The following is a 22086-nucleotide window of genomic DNA, read 5'->3' as shown; positions in this document are numbered from 1 at the left end:
AGTTCTTAGACCACTAGACCACCCTAGGTCAACAGGATGTAGTTCATAGACCACCCTAGGTCACCAGGATATAGTTCTTAGACCACCCTAGGTCACCAGGATGCAGTTCTTAGACCACTAGACCACCCTAGGTCAACCGTATATAGTTATTAGACCACCCTAGGTCAACCGGATATAGTTCATAGACCACCCTAGGTCAACAGGATGTAGTTCTTAGACCACCCTAGGTCAACAAGATGTAGTTCTTAGACCACCCTAGGTCAACAGGATGCAGTTCTTAGACCACCCTAGGTCACCAGGATGTAGTTCTTAGACCACTAGACCACCCTAGGTCAACCGGATATAGTTCGTAGACCACCCTAGGTCAACAGGATGTAGTTCTTAGACCACCCTAGGTCAACAGGATGTAGTTCTTAGACCACCCTAGGTCAACAGGATGCAGTTCTTAGACCACCCTAGGTCAACAGGATGTAGTTATTAGACCACCCTAGGTCAACCGGATAGTTCGTAGACCACCCTAGGTCAACAGGATGTAGTTATTAGACCACCCTAGGTCAACAGGATATAGTTCTTAGACCACTAGACCACCCTAGGTCAACAGGATGTAGTTATTAGACCAACCTACATCACCAGGATATAGTTCTTAGACCACTAGACCACCCTAGGTCAACAGGATGTAGTTCTTAGACCACCCTATGTCAACAGGATGTAGTTATTAGACCACACTAGGTCAACAGGATATAGTTCTTAGACCACTAGACCACCCTAGGTCAACAGGATGTAGTTCTTAGACCACCCTAGGTCAACCGGATGTAGTTATTAGACCAACCTACATCACCAGGATATAGTTCTTAGACCACTAGACCACCCTAGGTCAACAGGATGTAGTTATTAGACCACCCTAGGTCAACCGGATATAGTTCGTAGACCACCCTAGGTCAACAGGATGTAGTTCTTAGACCACCCTAGGTCAACAGGATGAAGTTCTTAGACCACTAGACCACCCTAGGTCAACAGGATGTAGTTCTTAGACCACCCTAGGTCACCAGGATATAGTTCTAAGACCACCCTAGGTCACCAGGATGCAGTTCTTAGACCACTAGACCACCCGAGGTCAACAGGATGTAGTTATTAGACCACCCTAGGTCAACATATAGTTCTTAGACCACTAGACCACCCTAGGTCAACAGGATGTAGTTCTTAGACCACCCTAGGTCAACAGGATGCAGTTCTTAGACCTCTAGACCACCCGAGGTCACCAGGATATAGTTCTTAGACCTCTAGACCACCAGGAGGCAGTTCTTAGACCTCTAGACCACCAGGATGCAGTTCTTACATGACTTCCTTGTTCCTGCGTGGTCCTTCGAAGGGTCTGAAGGGGAGGGACCCGGTGGCAGCGTGGAAGAAGGTGACTCCGATGCTCCACAGGTCAACCGTCGCTCCATACTTCTTCTGGTGCTCTTTCCTCAGTACTGCACGCTCATACATGTCAGGGTGCTGTTGGAGGCACACAGAGAGATACAGAGACACACAGAGAGACACACAGAGAGATACAGAGAGAGAGACACACACAGAGAGAGACACACAGAGAGAGACAGAGAGACACAGAGAGAGAGACACAGAGAGAGAGATACAGAGAGACACAGAGAGATACACACACAGAGAAACACACAGAGAAACAGACACAGAGAGACACACACAGAGAAACACAGAGACACAGAGAGACACACACAGAGACACACACAGAGAGAGACACACAGAGAGAGACACACAGAGAGAGACACACAGAGGGAGACACACAGAGGGAGACACACAGAGGGAGACACACAGAGGGAGACACACAGAGGGAGACACACAGAGAGATACACACAGAGAGATACACACAGAGAGATACACACAGAGAGATACACACAGCGAGAGACACAGAGAGATACACACAGAGACACACACAGAGAGACACACACACAAAGAGAGAGACACACACAGAGAGAGACACACACAGAGAGACACACACACAGAGAGACACACACACAGAGAGACACACACACAGAGAGACACACACGTCATGTTGAGCTGAAGTCCATAGCAGATTATTCCTTTAGACGAGTAAAGTGTCCTATTGTAGGTGAGAGGTCCAAACGGCAGGTAGAGGTCGGAGGTCAGGAGACTCACCAGATATTCCTCAGTGCCGTAAAGAGAGACAAACTGCTCATCGTCATCTAGTTCTCTGGCTGCTCCGAAATCAGTCAGTTTATAGACGGACCTCCCGTCCTCGCCGATGACGCGCATGATGTTGCCTGGTTTGATGTCACGGTGCACGATGCCGTACTCTCTGAGATGGTTCATACCGGCCACTGTTAATATACAGGACAGGGTTATTACAGTCACATTACCACAGAGCAGCGTTACCACCTCAACACACACAGCAGCGTTAGTCATTACCACCTCAACCCACAGAGCAGCATTAGTCATTACCACCTCACCACAGAGCAGCGTTACCACCTCAACACACAGAGCAGCATTACCACCTCAACACACAGAGCAGCGTTAGTCATTACCACCTCAACACACAGAGCAGCATTAGTCATTACCACCTCACCACAGAGCAGCGTTACCACCTCAACACACAGAGCAGCGTAAGTCATTACCACCTCAACACACAGAACAGCGTTACAGTCATTACCACCTCAACCCACAAAGCACTGTTACGGTCATTACCAACTCAACCTCAACACACAGAGCAGCGTTAGTCATTACCACCTCAACACACAGAGCAGCGTTAATCATTACCACCTCAACACAGAGCTCCGTTACCACCTCAACACACAGAGCAGCGTTAGTCATTACCACCTCAACACAGAGCAGCGTTAGTCATTACCACCTCAACACACAGAGCAGCGTAAGTCATTACCACCTCAACCCACAAAGCACCGTTACGATCATTTCCACCTCAACCCACAGAGCACCGTTACGGTCATTACCACCTCAACACACAGAGCAGTGTTAGTCATTACCACCTCAACACACAGAACAGCGTTACAGTCATTACCACCTCAACACACAGAGAAGCATTAGTCATTACCTCAACACACAGAGCAGCATTAGTCATTACCACCTCAACACACAGAGCAGTGTTAGTCATTACCACCTCAACACACAGGGCAGCGTTACCACCTCACCACACAGAGCAGCATTAGTCATTACCACATCAACCCACAGAGCACCGTTACGGTCATTACCACCTCAACCCACAGAGCAGTGTTACAGTCATTACCACCTCACCACAGAGCAGCATTACCACCTCAACACACAGAGCAGCGTTAGTCATTACCACCTCAACACAGAGCAGCGTTACCACCTAAACACACAGAGCAGCATTACCACCTCAACACACAGAGCAGCATTAGTCATTACCACCTCAACACACAGAACAGCGTTACAGTCATTACCACCTCAACACCCAGAGCAGCGTAAGTCATTACCCATGATAATGGGTAGTTGATGGTGAGATGATAATGGGTAGTTGATGGTGAGGTGATAATGGGTAGTTGATGGTGAGGTGATAATGGGTGGTTGATGGAAAGGTGATAATGGGTGGTTGATGGTGAGGTGATAATGGGTAGTTGATGTGTGGTGTGTGTGGTGTGTGTGTGTCCAGTCCTTCTTACCCACGTCCTGTAGCACGATAAGGAACTCATCCTCGGGGAGTCCGTAGGCATTAGAAGACTCCTCCAGCACCGTATACAGACTCCCACAGGGACAATACTCCATCACCAACACCTTGTGACGGGTGTTGGACTGGGACAGGAAATAACATGTTAGTCAGCACGACTGACACCTCACTGAGACAAACACACACGTGGTCAAATCAACGGTTATGCTTTCTGTTTCAGAGATACCTCCACTAGGTGGTGTTATTCTACAGATAGAGATACCTCCACTAGGTAGTGTTATTCTACAGATAGTATATACTGATAGAGATACCTCCACTAGGTGGTGTTATTCTACAGATAGTATATACTGATAGAGATACCTCCACTAGGTAGTGTTATTCTACAGATAGAGATACCTCCACTAGGTAGTGTTATTCTACAGATAGTATATACTGATAGAGATACCTCCACTAGGTAGTGTTATTCTACAGATAGTATGTACTGATAGAGATAACTCCTCTAGGTAGTGTTATTCTACAGACAGTATATACTGACAGAGATACCTCCACTAGGTAGTGTTATTCTACAGATAGAGATACCTCCACTAGGTAGTGTTATTCTACTGATAGAGATACCTCCACTAGGTAGTGTTATTCTACTGATAGAGATACCTCCACTAGGTAGTGTTATTCTACTGATAGAGATACCTCCACTAGGTAGTGTTATTCTACAGATAGTATATACTGATAGAGATACCTCCACTAGGTAGTGTTATTCTACAGATAGTATATACTGATAGAGATACCTCCACTAGGTAGTGTTATTCTACAGATAGTATATACTGACAGAGATACCTCCTCTAGGTAGTGTTATTCTACTGATAGAGATACCTCCACTAGGTAGTGTTATTCTACTGATAGTATATACTGACAGAGATACCTCCACTAGGTAGTGTTATTCTACAGATAGTATATACTGATAGAGATACATACCTCCACTAGGTAGTGTTATTCTACAGATAGTATATACTGATAGAGATACCTCCACTAGGTAGTGTTATTCTACAGATAGTATATACTGACAGAGATACCTCCTCTAGGTAGTGTTATTCTACAGATAGTATATACTGACAGAGATACCTCCTCTAGGTAGTGTTATTCTACAGATAGTATATACTGATAGAGATACCTCCACTAGGTAGTGTTATTCTACAGATAGTATATACTGATAGAGATACCTCCACTAGGTAGTGTTATTCTACAGATAGTATATACTGATAGAGATACCTCCTGATAGAGATACCTCCTAGGTGGTGTTATTCTACTGATAGAGATACCTCCACTAGGTAGTGTTATTCTACAGATAGTATATACTGATAGAGATACCTCCACTAGGTAGTGTTATTCTACCTCCTCTAGGTAGTGTTATTCTACAGATAGTATATACTGATAGAGATACCTCCACTAGGTAGTGTTATTCTACTGATAGAGATACCTCCTCTAGGTAGTGTTATTCTACAGATAGTATATACTGATAGAGATACCTCCACTAGGTGGTGTTATTCTACAGATAGTATATACTGATAGAGATACCTCCACTAGGTAGTGTTATTCTACAGATAGTATATACTGATAGAGATACCTCCACTAGGTAGTGTTATTCTACAGATAGAGATACCTCCACTAGGTAGTGTTATTCTACAGATAGTATATACTGATAGAGATACCTCCTCTAGGTAGTGTTATTCTACAGATAGAGATACCTCCTCTAGGTAGTGTTATTCTACAGATAGTATATACTGATAGAGATACCTCCACTAGGGGGTGTTATTCTACAGATAGTATATACTGATAGAGATACCTCCACTAGGTAGTGTTATTCTACAGATAGTATATACTGATAGAGATACCTCCTCTAGGTAGTGTTATTCTACAGATAGAGATACCTCCACTAGGTAGTGTTATTCTACAGATAGTATATACTGATAGAGATACCTCCACTAGGTAGTGTTATTCTACAGATAGTATATACTGATAGTATATACTGACAGAGATACCTCCTCTAGGTAGTGTTATTCTACAGATAGTATATACTGACAGAGATACCTCCTCTAGGTAGTGTTATTCTACAGATAGTATATACTGATAGAGATACCTCCTCTAGGTAGTGTTATTCTACAGATAGTATATACTGATAGAGATACCTCCACTAGGTAGTGTTATTCTACAGATAGTATATACCGATAGAGATACCTCCTCTAGGTAGTGTTATTCTACAGATAGTATATACTGATAGAGATACCTCCACTAGGTAGTGTTATTCTACAGATAGTATATACTGATAGAGATACCTCCTCTAGGTAGTGTTATTCTATAAATTACAGGGTATATAACTGACCTCCTCTAGGTAGTGTTATTCTATAAATTACAGGGTATATAACTGACCTCCTCTAGGTAGTGTTATTCTATAAATTACAGGGTATATAACTGACCTCCTTTAGGTAGTGTTATTCTACAGATAGTATATACTGATAGAGATACCTCCTCTAGGTAGTGTTATTCTACAGATAGTATATACTGATAGAGATACCTCCTCTAGGTAGTGTTATTCTACAGATAGTATATACTGATAGAGATACCTCCACTAGGTAGTGTTATTCTATAAATTACAGGGTATATAACTGACCTCCTCCTCCACAGCGAACAGCTTGACGATGTTCTTATGGTTGAGTTTCTTCAGGACCTCAAACTCTCTCATTTGGACGTCGAGTGGTCGCAGGAAACTGAGGTTGTTGAACACCTTCACCGCATATAGGTCCCCCGTTTTCTGTTGTTACAGAACACATAGTGTTATATACAGGTGTGTTTTCAGGTGTTACAGAACACAGTGTTATATACAGGTGTGTTTTCTGGTGTTACAGAACACAGTGTTATATACAGGTGTGTTACAGAACACAGTGTTATATACAGGTGTGTTTTCAGGTGTTACAGAACACATAGTGTTATATACAGGTGTGTTTTCTGGTGTTACAGAACACATAGTGTTATATACAGGTGTGTTTTCTGGTGTTACAGAACACATAGTGTTATATACAGGTGTGTTTTCAGGTGTTACAGAACACAGTGTTATATACAGGTGTGTTTTCTGGTGTTACAGAACACATAATGTTATATACAGGTGTGTTTTCTGGTGTTACAGAACACATAATGTTATATACAGGTGTGTTTTCTGGTGTTACAGAACACAGTGTTATATACAGGTGTGTTACAGAACACAGTGTTATATACAGGTGTGTTTTCAGGTGTTACAGAACACACAGTGTTATATACAGGTGTGTTTTCTGGTGTTACAGAACACATAATGTTATATACAGGTGTGTTTTCATGTGTTACAGAACACAGTGTTATATACAGGTGTGTTACAGAACACAGTGTTATATACAGGTGTGTTTTCAGGTGTTACAGAACACATAGCGTTATATACAGGTGTGTTTTCATGTGTTACAGAACACAGTGTTATATACAGGTGTGTTTTCTGGTGTTACAGAACACAGTGTTATATACAGGTGTGTTACAGAACACAGTGTTATATACAGGTGTGTTACAGAACACATAGTGTTATATACAGGTGTGTTACAGAACACAGTGTTATATACAGGTGTGTTTTCTGGTGTTACAGAACACAGTGTTATATACAGGTGTGTTTTCAGGTGTTACAGAACACATAGTATTATATACAGGTGTGTTTTCTGGTGTTACAGAACACATAGTGTTATATACAGGTGTGTTTTCTGGTGTTACAGAACACAGTGTTATATACAGGTGTGTTTTCTGGTGTTACAGAACACAGTGTTATATACAGGTGTGTTTTCTGGTGTTACAGAACACAGTGTTATATACAGGTGTGTTTTCAGGTGTTACAGAACACAGTGTTATATACAGGTGTGTTTTCAGGTGTTACAGAACACATAGTGTTATATACAGGTGTGTTTTCTGGTGTTACAGAACACATAGTGTTATATACAGGTGTGTTTTCAGGTGTTACAGAACACACAGTGTTATATACAGGTGTGTTTTCTGGTGTTACAGAACACATAGTGTTATATACAGGTGTGTTTTCAGGTGTTACAGAACACACAGTGTTATATACAGGTGTGTTTTCTGGTGTTACAGAACACATAGTGTTATATACAGGTGTGTTTTCAGGTGTTACAGAACACAGTGTTATATACAGGTGTGTTTTCAGGTGTTACAGAACACATAGCGTTATATACAGGTGTGTTTTCATGTGTTACAGAACACAGTGTTTTATACAGGTGTGTTTTCTGGTGTTACAGAACACATAGTGTTATATATAGGTGTGTTTTCTGGTGTTACAGAACACATAGTGTTATATACAGGTGTGTTTTCTGGTGTTACAGAACACAACATTATTAAACCTTAAATAGCAAACCACTAATTGCCTGCGTGCACTGAGTAGTGAAATCTACACTACATGACCAAAAGTATGTGGACACATGTTCAGCCATCATCTCATTCCAAAATCACGGGCAGGAGTAGGTCCCCCCTTTTCTGCTATAACAGCCTCCACTCTTCTGGGAAGGCTTTCCACTAGATGTTGGAACATTGCTGCTATAACAGCCTCCACTCTTCTGGGAAGGCTTTCCACTAGATGTTGGAACATTGCTGCTATAACAGCCTCCACTCTTCTGGGAAGGCTTTCCACTAGATGTTGGAACATTGCTGCGGGGACTTGCTTCCATTCAGCCACAAGAGCATTAGTGAGGTGGGGCAATTAGGCTGCGAGCCAGGCCTAATCGCCCGACCTCACTGAGCTCGCAGTCAGCGTTCCAATTCATCCCGAAGGTGTCCGGTGAGGTTGAGGTCAGGGCTCTGTGCATGCCAGTCAAGTTCTTCCACACCGATGTCAACAAATCATTTCTGTAGGGACCTTTGTGCACGGGGGGCACAAAGCAAGGAAGGGGACTTCCCCAAACTGTTGCCACAAAGATGGAAGCACAGAATCGTCTAGAATGTCATTGTATTCTGTAGCGTTAAGATTTCCCTTCACTGGAACTAAGGGGCCTAGTCTGAACCATGAAAATACAGCCCCAGACAAGTATTCCTCCTCCACCAAACGTTACAGCTGGCACTATGCACTCTGGCAGGAAGCGTTGTCCGCCGAAGAACGGGTTGAAATAGTAGAATCCACTCATTTGAAGGGGTGTCCACATACTGCTGTATATATAGTGGATGAAGGGGTGTCCACATACTGCTGTATATATAGTGGATGAAGGGGTGTCCACATACTGCTGTATATATAGTGGATGAAGGGGTGTCCACATACTGCTGTATATATAGTGGATGAAGGGGTGTCCTCATACTGCTGTATATATAGTGGATGAAGGGGTGTCCACATACTGCTGTATATATAGTGGATGAAGGGGTGTCCACATACTGCTGTATATATAGTGGATGAAGGGGTGTCCACATACTGCTGTATATATAGTGGATGAAGGGGTGTCCACATACTGCTGTATATATAGTGGATGAAGGGGTGTCCACATACTGCTGTATATATAGTGGATGAAGGGGTGTCCACATACTGCTGTATATATAGTGGATGAAGGGGTGTCCACATACTGCTGTATATATAGTGGATGAAGGGGTGTCCACATACTGCTGTATATATAGTGGATGAAGGGGTGTCCACATACTGCTGTATATATAGTGGATGAAGGGGTGTCCACATACTGCTGTATATATATAGTGGATGAAGGGGTGTCCTGTATATATAGTGGATGAAGGGGTGTCCTGTATATATAGTGGATGAAGGGGTGTCCACATACTGCTGTATATATAGTGGATGAAGGGGTGTCCTGTATATATAGTGGATGAAGGGGTGTCCTGTATATATAGTGGATGAAGGGGTGTCCACATACTGCTGTATATATAGTGGATGAAGGGGTGTCCTGTAAATATAGTGGATGAAGGGGTGTCCTGTATATATAGTGGATGAAGGGGTGTCCACATACTGCTGTAAATATAGTGGATGAAGGGGTGTCCTGTATATATAGTGGATGAAGGGGTGTCCTGTAAATATAGTGGATGAAGGGGTGTCCTGTATATATAGTGGATGAAGGGGTGTCCTGTATATATAGTGGATGAAGGGGTGTCCTCATACTGCTGTATATATAGTGGATGAAGGGGTGTCCACATACTGCTGTATATATAGTGGATGAAGGGGTGTCCTGTAAATATAGTGGATGAAGGGGTGTCCTGTATATATAGTGGATGAAGGGGTGTCCTCATACTGCTGTATATATAGTGGATGAAGGGGTGTCCTCATACTGCTGTATATATAGTGGATGAAGGGGTGTCCACATACTGCTGTATATATAGTGGATGAAGGGGTGTCCTCATACTGCTGTATATATAGTGGATGAAGGGGTGTCCTGTGTATATATAGTGGATGAAGGGGTGTCCACATACTGCTGTATATATAGTGGATGAAGGGGTGTCCTGTATATATAGTGGATGAAGGGGTGTCCACATACTGCTGTATATATAGTGGATGAAGGGGTGTCCTGTAAATATAGTGGATGAAGGGGTGTCCTGTATATATAGTGGATGAAGGGGTGTCCACATACTGCTGTATATATAGTGGATGAAGGGGTGTCCTGTATATATAGTGGATGAAGGGGTGTCCTGTATATATAGTGGATGAAGGGGTGTCCTGTATATATAGTGGATGAAGGGGTGTCCACATACTGCTGTATATATAGTGGATGAAGGGGTGTCCTGTATATATAGTGGATGAAGGGGTGTCCTGTATATATAGTGGATGAAGGGGTGTCCACATACTGCTGTATATATAGTGGATGAAGGGGTGTCCTGTAAATATAGTGGATGAAGGGGTGTCCTGTATATATAGTGGATGAAGGGGTGTCCTCATACTGCTATATATATAGTGGATGAAGGGGTGTCCTGTATATATAGTGGATGAAGGGGTGTCCTGTATATATAGTGGATGAAGGGGTGTCCTGTAAATATAGTGGATGAAGGGGTGTCCTGTATATATAGTGGATGAAGGGGTGTCCTCATACTGCTATATATATAGTGGATGAAGGGGTGTCCTGTATATATAGTGGATGAAGGGGTGTCCTGTATATATAGTGGATGAAGGGGTGTCCTGTATATATAGTGGATGAAGGGGTGTCCTGTAAATATAGTGGATGAAGGGGTGTCCACATACTGCTGTATATATAGTGGATGAAGGGGTGTCCTGTATATATAGTGGATGAAGGGGTGTCCTGTATATATAGTGGATGAAGGGGTGTCCTGTATATATAGTGGATGAAGGGGTGTCCTCATACTGCTGTATATATAGTGGATGAAGGGGTGTCCTGTATATATAGTGGATGAAGGGGTGTCCTGTATATATAGTGGATGAAGGGGTGTCCTGTATATATAGTGGATGAAGGGGTGTCCTGTATATATAGTGGATGAAGGGGTGTCCTGTAAATATAGTGGATGAAGGGGTGTCCACATACTGCTGTATATATAGTGGATGAAGGGGTGTCCTGTATATATAGTGGATGAAGGGGTGTCCTGTATATATAGTGGATGAAGGGGTGTCCTGTATATATAGTGGATGAAGGGGTGTCCATACTGCTGTATATATAGTGGATGAAGGGGTGTCCTGTATATATAGTGGATGAAGGGGTGTCCTGTATATATAGTGGATGAAGGGGTGTCCTGTATATATAGTGGATGAAGGGGTGTCCTGTATATATAGTGGATGAAGGGGTGTCCTGTATATATAGTGGATGAAGGGGTGTCCTCATACTGCTGTATATATAGTGGATGAAGGGGTGTCCTGTATATATAGTGGATGAAGGGCTGCCCTCATACTGCTGTATATATAGTGGATGAAGGGGTGTCCTCATCCTGCTGTATATATAGTGGATGAAGGGGTGTCCTGTATATATAGTGGATGAAGGGCTGCCCTCATACTGCTGTATATATAGTGGATGAAGGGGTGTCCTGTATATATAGTGGATGAAGGGGTGTCCTGTATATATAGTGGATGAAGGGGTGTCCTGTATATATAGTGGATGAAGGGGTGTCCTGTATATATAGTGGATGAAGGGGTGTCCACATACTGCTGCATATATAGTGGATGAAGGGGTGTCCTGTATATATAGTGGATGAAGGGGTGTCCTGTATATATAGTGGATGAAGGGGTGTCCTGTATATATAGTGGATGAAGGGGTGTCCTGTATATATAGTGGATGAAGGGGTGTCCTGTATATATAGTGGATGAAGGGGTGTCCTGTATATATAGTGGATGAAGGGGTGTCCTGTATATATAGTGGATGAAGGGGTGTCCACATACTGCTGTATATATAGTGGATGAAGGGGTGTCCTGTATATATAGTGGATGAAGGGGTGTCCTCATACTGCTGTATATATAGTGGATGAAGGGGTGTCCTGTATATATAGTGGATGAAGGGGTGTCCTGTATATATAGTGGATGAAGGGGTGTCCTGTATATATAGTGGATGAAGGGGTGTCCTGTATATATAGTGGATGAAGGGGTGTCCTGTAAATATAGTGGATGAAGGGGTGTCCACATACTGCTGTATATATAGTGGATGAAGGGGTGTCCTGTATATATAGTGGATGAAGGGGTGTCCTGTATATATAGTGGATGAAGGGGTGTCCTGTATATATAGTGGATGAAGGGGTGTCCATACTGCTGTATATATAGTGGATGAAGGGGTGTCCTGTATATATAGTGGATGAAGGGGTGTCCTGTATATATAGTGGATGAAGGGGTGTCCTGTATATATAGTGGATGAAGGGGTGTCCTGTATATATAGTGGATGAAGGGGTGTCCTGTATATATAGTGGATGAAGGGGTGTCCTCATACTGCTGTATATATAGTGGATGAAGGGGTGTCCTGTATATATAGTGGATGAAGGGCTGCCCTCATACTGCTGTATATATAGTGGATGAAGGGGTGTCCTCATCCTGCTGTATATATAGTGGATGAAGGGGTGTCCTGTATATATAGTGGATGAAGGGCTGCCCTCATACTGCTGTATATATAGTGGATGAAGGGGTGTCCTGTATATATAGTGGATGAAGGGGTGTCCTGTATATATAGTGGATGAAGGGGTGTCCTGTATATATAGTGGATGAAGGGGTGTCCTGTATATATAGTGGATGAAGGGGTGTCCACATACTGCTGCATATATAGTGGATGAAGGGGTGTCCTGTATATATAGTGGATGAAGGGGTGTCCTGTATATATAGTGGATGAAGGGGTGTCCTGTATATATAGTGGATGAAGGGGTGTCCTGTATATATAGTGGATGAAGGGGTGTCCTGTATATATAGTGGATGAAGGGGTGTCCTGTATATATAGTGGATGAAGGGGTGTCCTGTATATATAGTGGATGAAGGGGTGTCCTGTATATATAGTGGATGAAGGGGTGTCCTGTATATATAGTGGATGAAGGGGTGTCCTGTATATATAGTGGATGAAGGGGTGTCCTGTAAATATAGTGGATGAAGGGGTGTCCTGTATATATAGTGGATGAAGGGGTGTCCTGTATATATAGTGGATGAAGGGGTGTCCTGTATATATAGTGGATGAAGGGGTGTCCACATACTGCTATATATATAGTGTATTTTGTATTTGACCTTAATTTAAGCAAGTCAGTTAAGAACAAATTCTTATTTACAATGACGGCCTCCCGGGGAACGGTGGGTTAACTGGTCTGGGAACAGGGGGTTAACTGGTTAACTGGTCTAGGAACAGTGGGTTAACTGGTCTAGGAACAGTGGGTTAACTGGTCTAGGAACGGTGGGTTAACTGGTCTAGGAACAGTGGGTTAACTGGTCTAGGAACAGTGGGGTTAACTGGTCTAGGAACAGTGGGTTAACTGGTCTAGGAACAGTGGGGTTAACTGGTCTAGGAACAGTGGGTTAACTGGTCTAGGAACAGTGGGTTAACTGGTCTAGGAACAGTGGGTTAACTGGTCTAGGAACAGTGGGTTAACTGGTCTAGGAACAGTGGGGTTAACTGGTCTAGGAACAGTGGGGTTAACTGGTCTAGGAACAGTGGGGTTAACTGGTCTAGGAACAGTGGGTTAACTGGTCTAGGAACAGTGGGGTTAACTGGTCTAGGAACAGTGGGGTTAACTGGTCTAGGAACAGTGGGTTAACTGGTCTAGGAACAGTGGGTTAACTGGTCTAGGAACAGTGGGTTAACTGGTCTAGGAACGGTGGGTTAACTGGTCTAGGAACGGTGGGTTAACTGGTCTAGGAACAGTGGGTTAACTGGTCTAGGAACGGTGGGTTAACTGGTCTAGGAACAGTGGGTTAACTGGTCTAGGAACAGTGGGGTTAACTGGTCTAGGAACAGTGGGGTTAACTGGTCTAGGAACAGTGGGGTTAACTGGTCTAGGAACAGTGGGTTAACTGGTCTAGGAACAGTGGGTTAACCGGTCTAGGAACAGTGGGTTAACTGGTCTAGGAACAGTGGGTTAACTGGTCTAGGAACAGTGGGGTTAACTGGTCTAGGAACAGTGGGGTTAACTGGTCTAGGAACAGTGGGGTTAACTGGTCTAGGAACAGTGGGTTAACTGGTCTAGGAACAGTGGGGTTAACTGGTCTAGGAACAGTGGGGTTAACTGGTCTAGGAACAGTGGGTTAACTGGTCTAGGAACAGTGGGTTAACTGGTCTAGGAACAGTGGGTTAACTGGTCTAGGAACGGTGGGTTAACTGGTCTAGGAACGGTGGGTTAACTGGTCTAGGAACAGTGGGTTAACTGGTCTAGGAACGGTGGGTTAACTGGTCTAGGAACAGTGGGTTAACTGGTCTAGGAACAGTGGGGTTAACTGGTCTAGGAACAGTGGGGTTAACTGGTCTAGGAACAGTGGGGTTAACTGGTCTAGGAACAGTGGGTTAACTGGTCTAGGAACAGTGGGTTAACTGGTCTAGGAACAGTGGGTTAACTGGTCTAGGAACAGTGGGTTAACTGGTCTAGGAACAGTGGGGTTAACTGGTCTAGGAACAGTGGGGTTAACTGGTCTAGGAACAGTGGGTTAACTGGTCTAGGAACAGTGGGTTAACTGGTCTAGGAACAGTGGGTTAACTGGTCTAGGAACAGTGGGTTAACTGGTCTAGGAACAGTGGGTTAACTGGTCTAGGAACAGTGGGTTAACTGGTCTAGGAACAGTGGGTTAACTGGTCTAGGAACAGTGGGTTAACTGGTCTAGGAACAGTGGGTTAACTGGTCTAGGAACAGTGGGTTAACTGGTCTAGGAACAGTGGGGTTAACTGGTCTAGGAACAGTGGGTTAACTGGTCTAGGAACAGTGGGTTAACTGGTCTAGGAACAGTGGGGTTAACTGGTCTAGGAACAGTGGGGTTAACTGGTCTAGGAACAGTGGGTTAACTGGTCTAGGAACAGTGGGTTAACTGGTCTAGGAACAGTGGGTTAACTGGTCTAGGAACAGTGGGTTAACTGGTCTAGGAACAGTGGGTTAACTGGTCTAGGAACAGTGGGTTAACTGGTCTAGGAACAGTGGGTTAACTGGTCTAGGAACAGTGGGTTAACTGGTCTAGGAACAGTGGGTTAACTGGTCTAGGAACAGTGGGGTTAACTGGTCTAGGAACAGTGGGTTAACTGGTCTAGGAACAGTGGGTTAACTGGTCTAGGAACAGTGGGGTTAACTGGTCTAGGAACAGTGGGTTAACTGGTCTAGGAACAGTGGGTTAACTGGTCTAGGAACAGTGGGTTAACTGGTCTAGGAACAGTGGGTTAACTGGTCTAGGAACAGTGGGTTAACTGGTCTAGGAACAGTGGGTTAACTGGTCTAGGAACAGTGGGTTAACTGGTCTAGGAACAGTGGGTTAACTGGTCTAGGAACAGTGGGTTAACTGGTCTAGGAACAGTGGGTTAACTGGTCTAGGAACAGTGGGTTAACTGGTCTAGGAACAGTGGGTTAACTGGTCTAGGAACAGTGGGTTAACTGGTCTAGGAACAGTGGGTTAACTGGTCTAGGAACAGTGGGTTAACTGGTCTAGGAACAGTGGGTTAACTGGTCTAGGAACGGTGGGTTAACTGGTCTAGGAACAGTGGGTTAACTGTCTTGTTCTGGGGCAGAACGACAGATTTATACCTTGTCAGTTTGGGGATTCAATCTAGCAACCTTCCGTCCCGTATCTAGGGAATAGGTTGCCATAAGGGACACAGCTCTAGTTAGACAGTCCATCAGGTCCCATCAGGGACACAGCCCTAGTGAGACAGTCCATCAGGGACACAGCCCTAGTGAGACAGTCCATCAGGTCCCATCAGGGACACAGCCCTAGTGAGACAGTCCATCAGGTCCCATCAGGGACACAGCCCTAGTGAGACAGTCCATCAGGTCCCATCAGGGACACAGCCCTAGTGAGACAGTCCATCAGGGACACAGCCCTAGTGAGACAGTCCATCAGGTCCCATCAGGGACACAGCCCTAGTGAGACAGTCCATCAGGTCCCATCTGGGACACAGCCCTAGTGAGACAGTCCATCAGGTCCCATCAGGGACACAGCCCTAGTGAGACAGTCCATCTGGGACACAGCCCTAGTGAGACAGTCCATCAGGTCCCATCAGGGACACAGCTCTAGTGAGACAGTCCATCAGGTCCCATTAGGGACACAGCCCTAGTGAGACAGTCCATCAGGGACACAGCCCTAGTGAGACAGTCCATCAGGTCCCATCAGGGACACAGCCCTAGTGAGACAGTCCATCAGGTCCCATCAGGGACACAGCTCTAGTGAGACAGTCCATCAGGTCCCATCAGGGACACCGCTCTAGTGAGACAGTCCATCAGGTCCCATCAGGGACACAGCTCTAGTGAGACAGTCCATCAGGTCCCATCAGGGACACAGCTCTAGTGAGACAGTCCATCAGGTCCCATCAGGGACACAGCCCTAGTGAGACAGTCCATCTGGGACACAGCCCTAGTGAGACAGTCCATCAGGTCCCATCAGGGACACAGCTCTAGTGAGACAGTCCATCAGGTCCCATTAGGGACACAGCCCTAGTGAGACAGTCCATCAGGGACACAGCCCTAGTGAGACAGTCCATCAGGTCCCATCAGGGACACAGCCCTAGTGAGACAGTCCATCAGGTCCCATCAGGGACACAGCTCTAGTGAGACAGTCCATCAGGTCCCATCAGGGACACCGCTCTAGTGAGACAGTCCATCAGGTCCCATCAGGGACACAGCTCTAGTGAGACAGTCCATCAGGTCCCATCAGGGACACAGCTCTAGTGAGACAGTCCATCAGGTCCCATCAGGGACACAGCCCTAGTGAGACAGTCCATCAGGGACACAGCCCTAGTTACAGTCCATCGGGGACACAGCCCTAGTGAGACAGTCCATCAGGTCCCATCAGGGACACAGCCCTAGTGAGACAGTCCATCAGGGACACAGCCCTAGTGAGACAGTCCATCAGGGACACAGCTCTAGTGAGACAGTCCATCAGGTCCCATCAGGGACACAGCTCTAGTGAGACAGTCCATCAGGTCCCATCAGGGACACAGCTCTAGTGAGACAGTCCATCAGGTCCCATCAGGGACACAGCCCTAGTGAGACAGTCCATCAGGGACACAGCCCTAGTTACAGTCCATCTGGGACACAGCCCTAGTGAGACAGTCCATCAGGTCCCATCAGGGACACAGCCCTAGTGAGACAGTCCATCAGGTCCCATCAGGGACACAGCCCTAGTGAGACAGTCCATCAGGGACACAGCCCTAGTGAGACAGTTCATTAAGTGCCATAGATGTTCATTCTGTCAGAATCAAACAGACAGAACCAAACACAAAGACATGTCCAGACCCATCCTAATATGTGTTGGCATCCTCCCTCTAGTCTAGAGAGACCTGGGAAAGCCCCTGTGGAGACAGAAGGGAAAGCCCCTGTGGAGACAGAAGGGTTAGCACGCTAGCTTAGACTGATATGGCTGAGCAGACAACCATAACCCTCTGTGACATGAACAGTTGGTGAAATGTCTCAAAATGGCGAGTTAGTGAGACAACAGACAGTGAACAACAGTACTATATTAGACTTCCTGTTAGGCCAACATGTCAACAACTAAAACAACACTACACTTCTGCTCTCGCATCCACGCAGGTGAGAGACTGCCAAGATGCTTGGTGGAGAGACTGCCAAGATGCTTGGTGGAGAGACTGCCAAGATGTCCCCCGCAGTTACAGTCCCCCCCCAGTTACAGTCCCCACCCTCCCCTCAGTAACAGTGCCCCCCGCACTCGTTACCGTTCCCCCCACCCCTCAGTTACGTTCCAACCATTCCCCCACCCCCCAGTTACAGTCCCCCCCTCCCTCAGTGCTGCCCATAGATACAGTTGAAGTCGGAAGTTTACATACACTTAGTTTGGAGTCATTAAAACTCGTTTTTCAACCACTCCACATATTTCTTGTTAACAAACTATAGTTTTGGCAAGTGGGTTAGGACATCTACTTTGTGCATGACACAAGTCATTTTTCCAACAATTGTTTAAAGACAGATTATTTCACTTATAATTCACTGTATCACAATTCCAGTGGGTCAGAAGTTTACACACACTAAGTTGACTGTGCCTTTAAACAGCTTGGAAAATTCTCTGACCAGCCCTGTACCTTGTCTGCCACGGTAGATGTTAGTGTGTTAGCCCTGTACCTTGTCTGCCACGGTAGATGTTAGTGTGTTAGCCCTGTACCTTGTGTCTGCCACGGTAGATGTTAGTGTGTTAGCCCTGTACCTTGTGTCTGCCACGGTAGATGTTAGCCCTGTACCTTGTGTCTGCCACGGTAGATGTTTGTTTGTTAGCCCTGTACCTTGTGTCTGCCACGGTAGATGTTAGCCCTGTACCTTGTGTCTGCCACGGTAGATGTTAGTGTTAGCCCTGTACCTTGTGTCTGCCACGGTAGATGTTAGCCCTGTACCTTGTGTCTGCCACGGTAGATGTTAGCCCTGTACCTTGTGTCTGCCACGGTAGATGTTAGTGTGTTAGCCCTGTACCTTGTCTGCCATGGTAGATGTTAGTGTGTTAGCCCTGTACCTTGTGTCTGCCACGGTAGATGTTAGCCCTGTACCTTGTGTCTGCCACGGTAGATGTTAGTGTTAGCCCTGTACCTTGTCTGCCACAGTAGATGTTAGTGTTAGCCCTGTACCTTGTCTGCCACGGTAGATGTTAGTGTGTTAGCCCTGTACCTTGTGTCTGCCACGGTAGATGTTAGCCCTGTACCTTGTGTCTGCCACGGTAGATGTTAGCCCTGTACCTTGTGTCTGCCACGGTAGATGTTAGTGTGTTAGCCCTGTACCTTGTCTGCCATGGTAGATGTTAGTGTGTTAGCCCTGTACCTTGTGTCTGCCACGGTAGATGTTAGCCCTGTACCTTGTGTCTGCCACGGTAGATGTTAGTGTTAGCCCTGTACCTTGTCTGCCACAGTAGATGTTAGTGTTAGCCCTGTACCTTGTCTGCCACGGTAGATGTTAGTGTGTTAGCCCTGTACCTTGTGTCTGCCACGGTAGATGTTAGCCCTGTACCTTGTGTCTGCCACGGTAGATGTTAGTGTTAGCCCTGTACCTTGTCTGCCATGGTAGATGTTAGTGTTAGCCCTGTACCTTGTGTCTGCCATGGTAGATGTTAGCCCTGTACCTTGTGTCTGCCACGGTAGATGTTAGCCCTGTACCTTGTGTCTGCCACGGTAGATGTTAGCCCTGTACCTTGTGTCTGCCACGGTAGATGTTAGCCCTGTACCTTGTGTCTGCCACGGTAGATGTTAGCCCTGTACCTTGTGTCTGCCACGGTAGATGTTAGCCCTGTACCTTGTGTCTGCCACGGTAGATGTTAGCCCTGTACCTTGTGTCTGCCACGGTAGATGTTAGCCCTGTACCTTGTGTCTGCCATGGTAGATGTTAGCCCTGTATCTTGTGTCTGCCACGGTAGATGTTAGCCCTGTACCTTGTGTCTGCCATGGTAGATGTTAGCCCTGTACCTTGTGTCTGCCACGGTAGATGTTAGTGTTAGCCCTGTACCTTGTGTCTGCCACGGTAGATGTTAGCCCTGTACCTTGTGTCTGCCACGGTAGATGTTAGCCCTGTACCTTGTGTCTGCCACGGTAGATGTTAGCCCTGTAACTTGTGTCTGCCATGGTAGATGTTAGCCCTGTACCTTGTGTCTGCCACGGTAGATGTTAGCCCTGTACCTTGTGTCTGCCACGGTAGATGTTAGCCCTGTACCTTGTGTCTGCCACGGTAGATGTTAGCCCTGTACCTTGTGTCTGCCACGGTAGATGTTAGCCCTGTACCTTGTGTCTGCCACGGTAGATGTTAGTGTTAGCACTGTACCTTGTCTGCCACAGTAGATGTTAGTGTTAGCCCTGTACCTTGTCTGCCACGGTAGATGTTAGTGTGTAAGCCCTGTACCTTGTGTCTGCCATGGTAGATGTTAGCCCTGTACCTTGTGTCTGCCACGGTAGATGTTAGCCCTGTACCTTGTGTCTGCCACGGTAGATGTTAGCCCTGTACCTTGTGTCTGCCATGGTAGATGTTAGTGTTAGCCCTGTACCTTGTGTCTGCCATGGTAGATGTTAGTGTTAGCCCTGTACCTTGTGTCTGCCATGGTAGATGTTAGTGTTAGCCCTGTACCTTGTCTGCCACGGTAGATGTTAGCCCTGTACCTTGTGTCTGCCACGGTAGATGTTAGCCCTGTACCTTGTGTCTGCCATGGTAGATGTTAGCCCTGTACCTTGTGTCTGCCACGGTAGATGTTAGCCCTGTACCTTGTGTCTGCCACGGTAGATGTTAGCCCTGTACCTTGTGTCTGCCACGGTAGATGTTAGTGTTAGCCCTGTACCTTGTGTCTGCCACGGTAGATGTTAGCCCTGTACCTTGTGTCTGCCACAGTAGATGTTAGCCCTGTACCTTGTGTCTGCCACGGTAGATGTTAGTGTTAGCCCTGTACCTTGTGTCTGCCACGGTAGATGTTAGTGTTAGCCCTGTACCTTGTGTCTGCCACAGTAGATGTTAGCCCTGTACCTTGTGTCTGCCACGGTAGATGTTAGCCCTGTACCTTGTGTCTGCCACGGTAGATGTTAGTGTTAGCCCTGTACCTTGTGTCTGCCACAGTAGATGTTAGTGTTAGCCCTGTACCTTGTCTGCCACGGTAGATGTTAGCCCTGTACCTTGTGTCTGCCACGGTAGATGTTAGCCCTGTACCTTGTGTCTGCCACGGTAGATGTTAGCCCTGTACCTTGTGTCTGCGACGGTAGATGTTAGCCCTGTACCTTGTGTCTGCCACGGTAGATGTTAGCCCTGTACCTTGTGTCGGCCACGGTAGATGTTAGTGTTAGCCCTGTACCTTGTGTCTGCCACGGTAGATGTTAGTGTGTTAGCCCTGTACCTTGTGTCTGCCATGGTAGATGTTAGCCCTGTACCTTGTGTCTGCCACGGTAGATGTTAGCCCTGTACCATGTGTCTGCCACGGTAGATGTTAGTGTGTTAGCCCTGTACCTTGTCTGCCATGGTAGATGTTAGTGTGTTAGCCCTGTACCTTGTGTCTGCCACGGTAGATGTTAGCCCTGTACCTTGTGTCTGCCACGGTAGATGTTAGTGTTAGCCCTGTACCTTGTCTGCCACGGTAGATGTTAGTGTTAGCCCTGTACCTTGTCTGCCACGGTAGATGTTAGTGTGTTAGCCCTGTACCTTGTGTCTGCCACGGTAGATGTTAGCCCTGTACCTTGTGTCTGCCACGGTAGATGTTAGTGTTAGCCCTGTACCTTGTCTGCCATGGTAGATGTTAGTGTTAGCCCTGTACCTTGTGTCTGCCATGGTAGATGTTAGCCCTGTACCTTGTGTCTGCCACGGTAGATGTTAGTGTTAGCCCTGTACCTTGTGTCTGCCACGGTAGATGTTAGCCCTGTACCTTGTGTCTGCCACGGTAGATGTTAGCCCTGTACCTTGTGTCTGCCACGGTAGATGTTAGCCCTGTACCTTGTGTCTGCCACGGTAGATGTTAGCCCTGTACCTTGTGTCTGCCACGGTAGATGTTAGCCCTTTACCTTGTGTCTGCCACGGTAGATGTTAGCCCTTTACCTTGTGTCTGCCACGGTAGATGTTAGCCCTGTACCTTGTGTCTGCCACGGTAGATGTTAGCCCTGTACCTTGTGTCTGCCACGGTAGATGTTAGCCCTGTACCTTGTGTCTGCCATGGTAGATGTTAGCCCTGTATCTTGTGTCTGCCACGGTAGATGTTAGCCCTGTACCTTGTGTCTGCCACGGTAGATGTTAGCCCTGTACCTTGTGTCTGCCACGGTAGATGTTAGCCCTGTAACTTGTGTCTGCCATGGTAGATGTTAGCCCTG

At 46.0% G+C, this 22086-nt stretch overlaps 1 protein-coding gene across 2 annotated transcripts in view; it reads right to left on the bottom strand.

The window, feature by feature from the left end:
* LOC139392693 (TANK-binding kinase 1) overlaps positions 1-22086 on the bottom strand; it is a 60272-nt gene that overhangs the window by 31976 nt on the left and 6210 nt on the right. For both annotated transcript variants that reach the window (XM_071140863.1, XM_071140864.1), the window contains exons 3-6: positions 6339-6479; positions 3669-3798; positions 2173-2354; positions 1337-1497 (exon numbers count right to left, since the gene is read on the bottom strand). In XM_071140863.1, coding sequence (XP_070996964.1) covers positions 1337-1497; positions 2173-2354; positions 3669-3798; positions 6339-6479 — 614 coding nt within the window. The remainder of the gene's footprint in view (positions 1-1336; positions 1498-2172; positions 2355-3668; positions 3799-6338; positions 6480-22086) is intronic.

This window comes from Oncorhynchus clarkii, chromosome 33 (assembly GCF_045791955.1).
Source record: "Oncorhynchus clarkii lewisi isolate Uvic-CL-2024 chromosome 33, UVic_Ocla_1.0, whole genome shotgun sequence".
In the NCBI taxonomy this organism is placed as follows: Eukaryota; Metazoa; Chordata; class Actinopteri; order Salmoniformes; family Salmonidae; genus Oncorhynchus; species Oncorhynchus clarkii.
The sequence above is the reverse complement of the archived record's forward strand: the minus strand, read 5'-3'. Positions and strand labels throughout refer to the sequence as shown.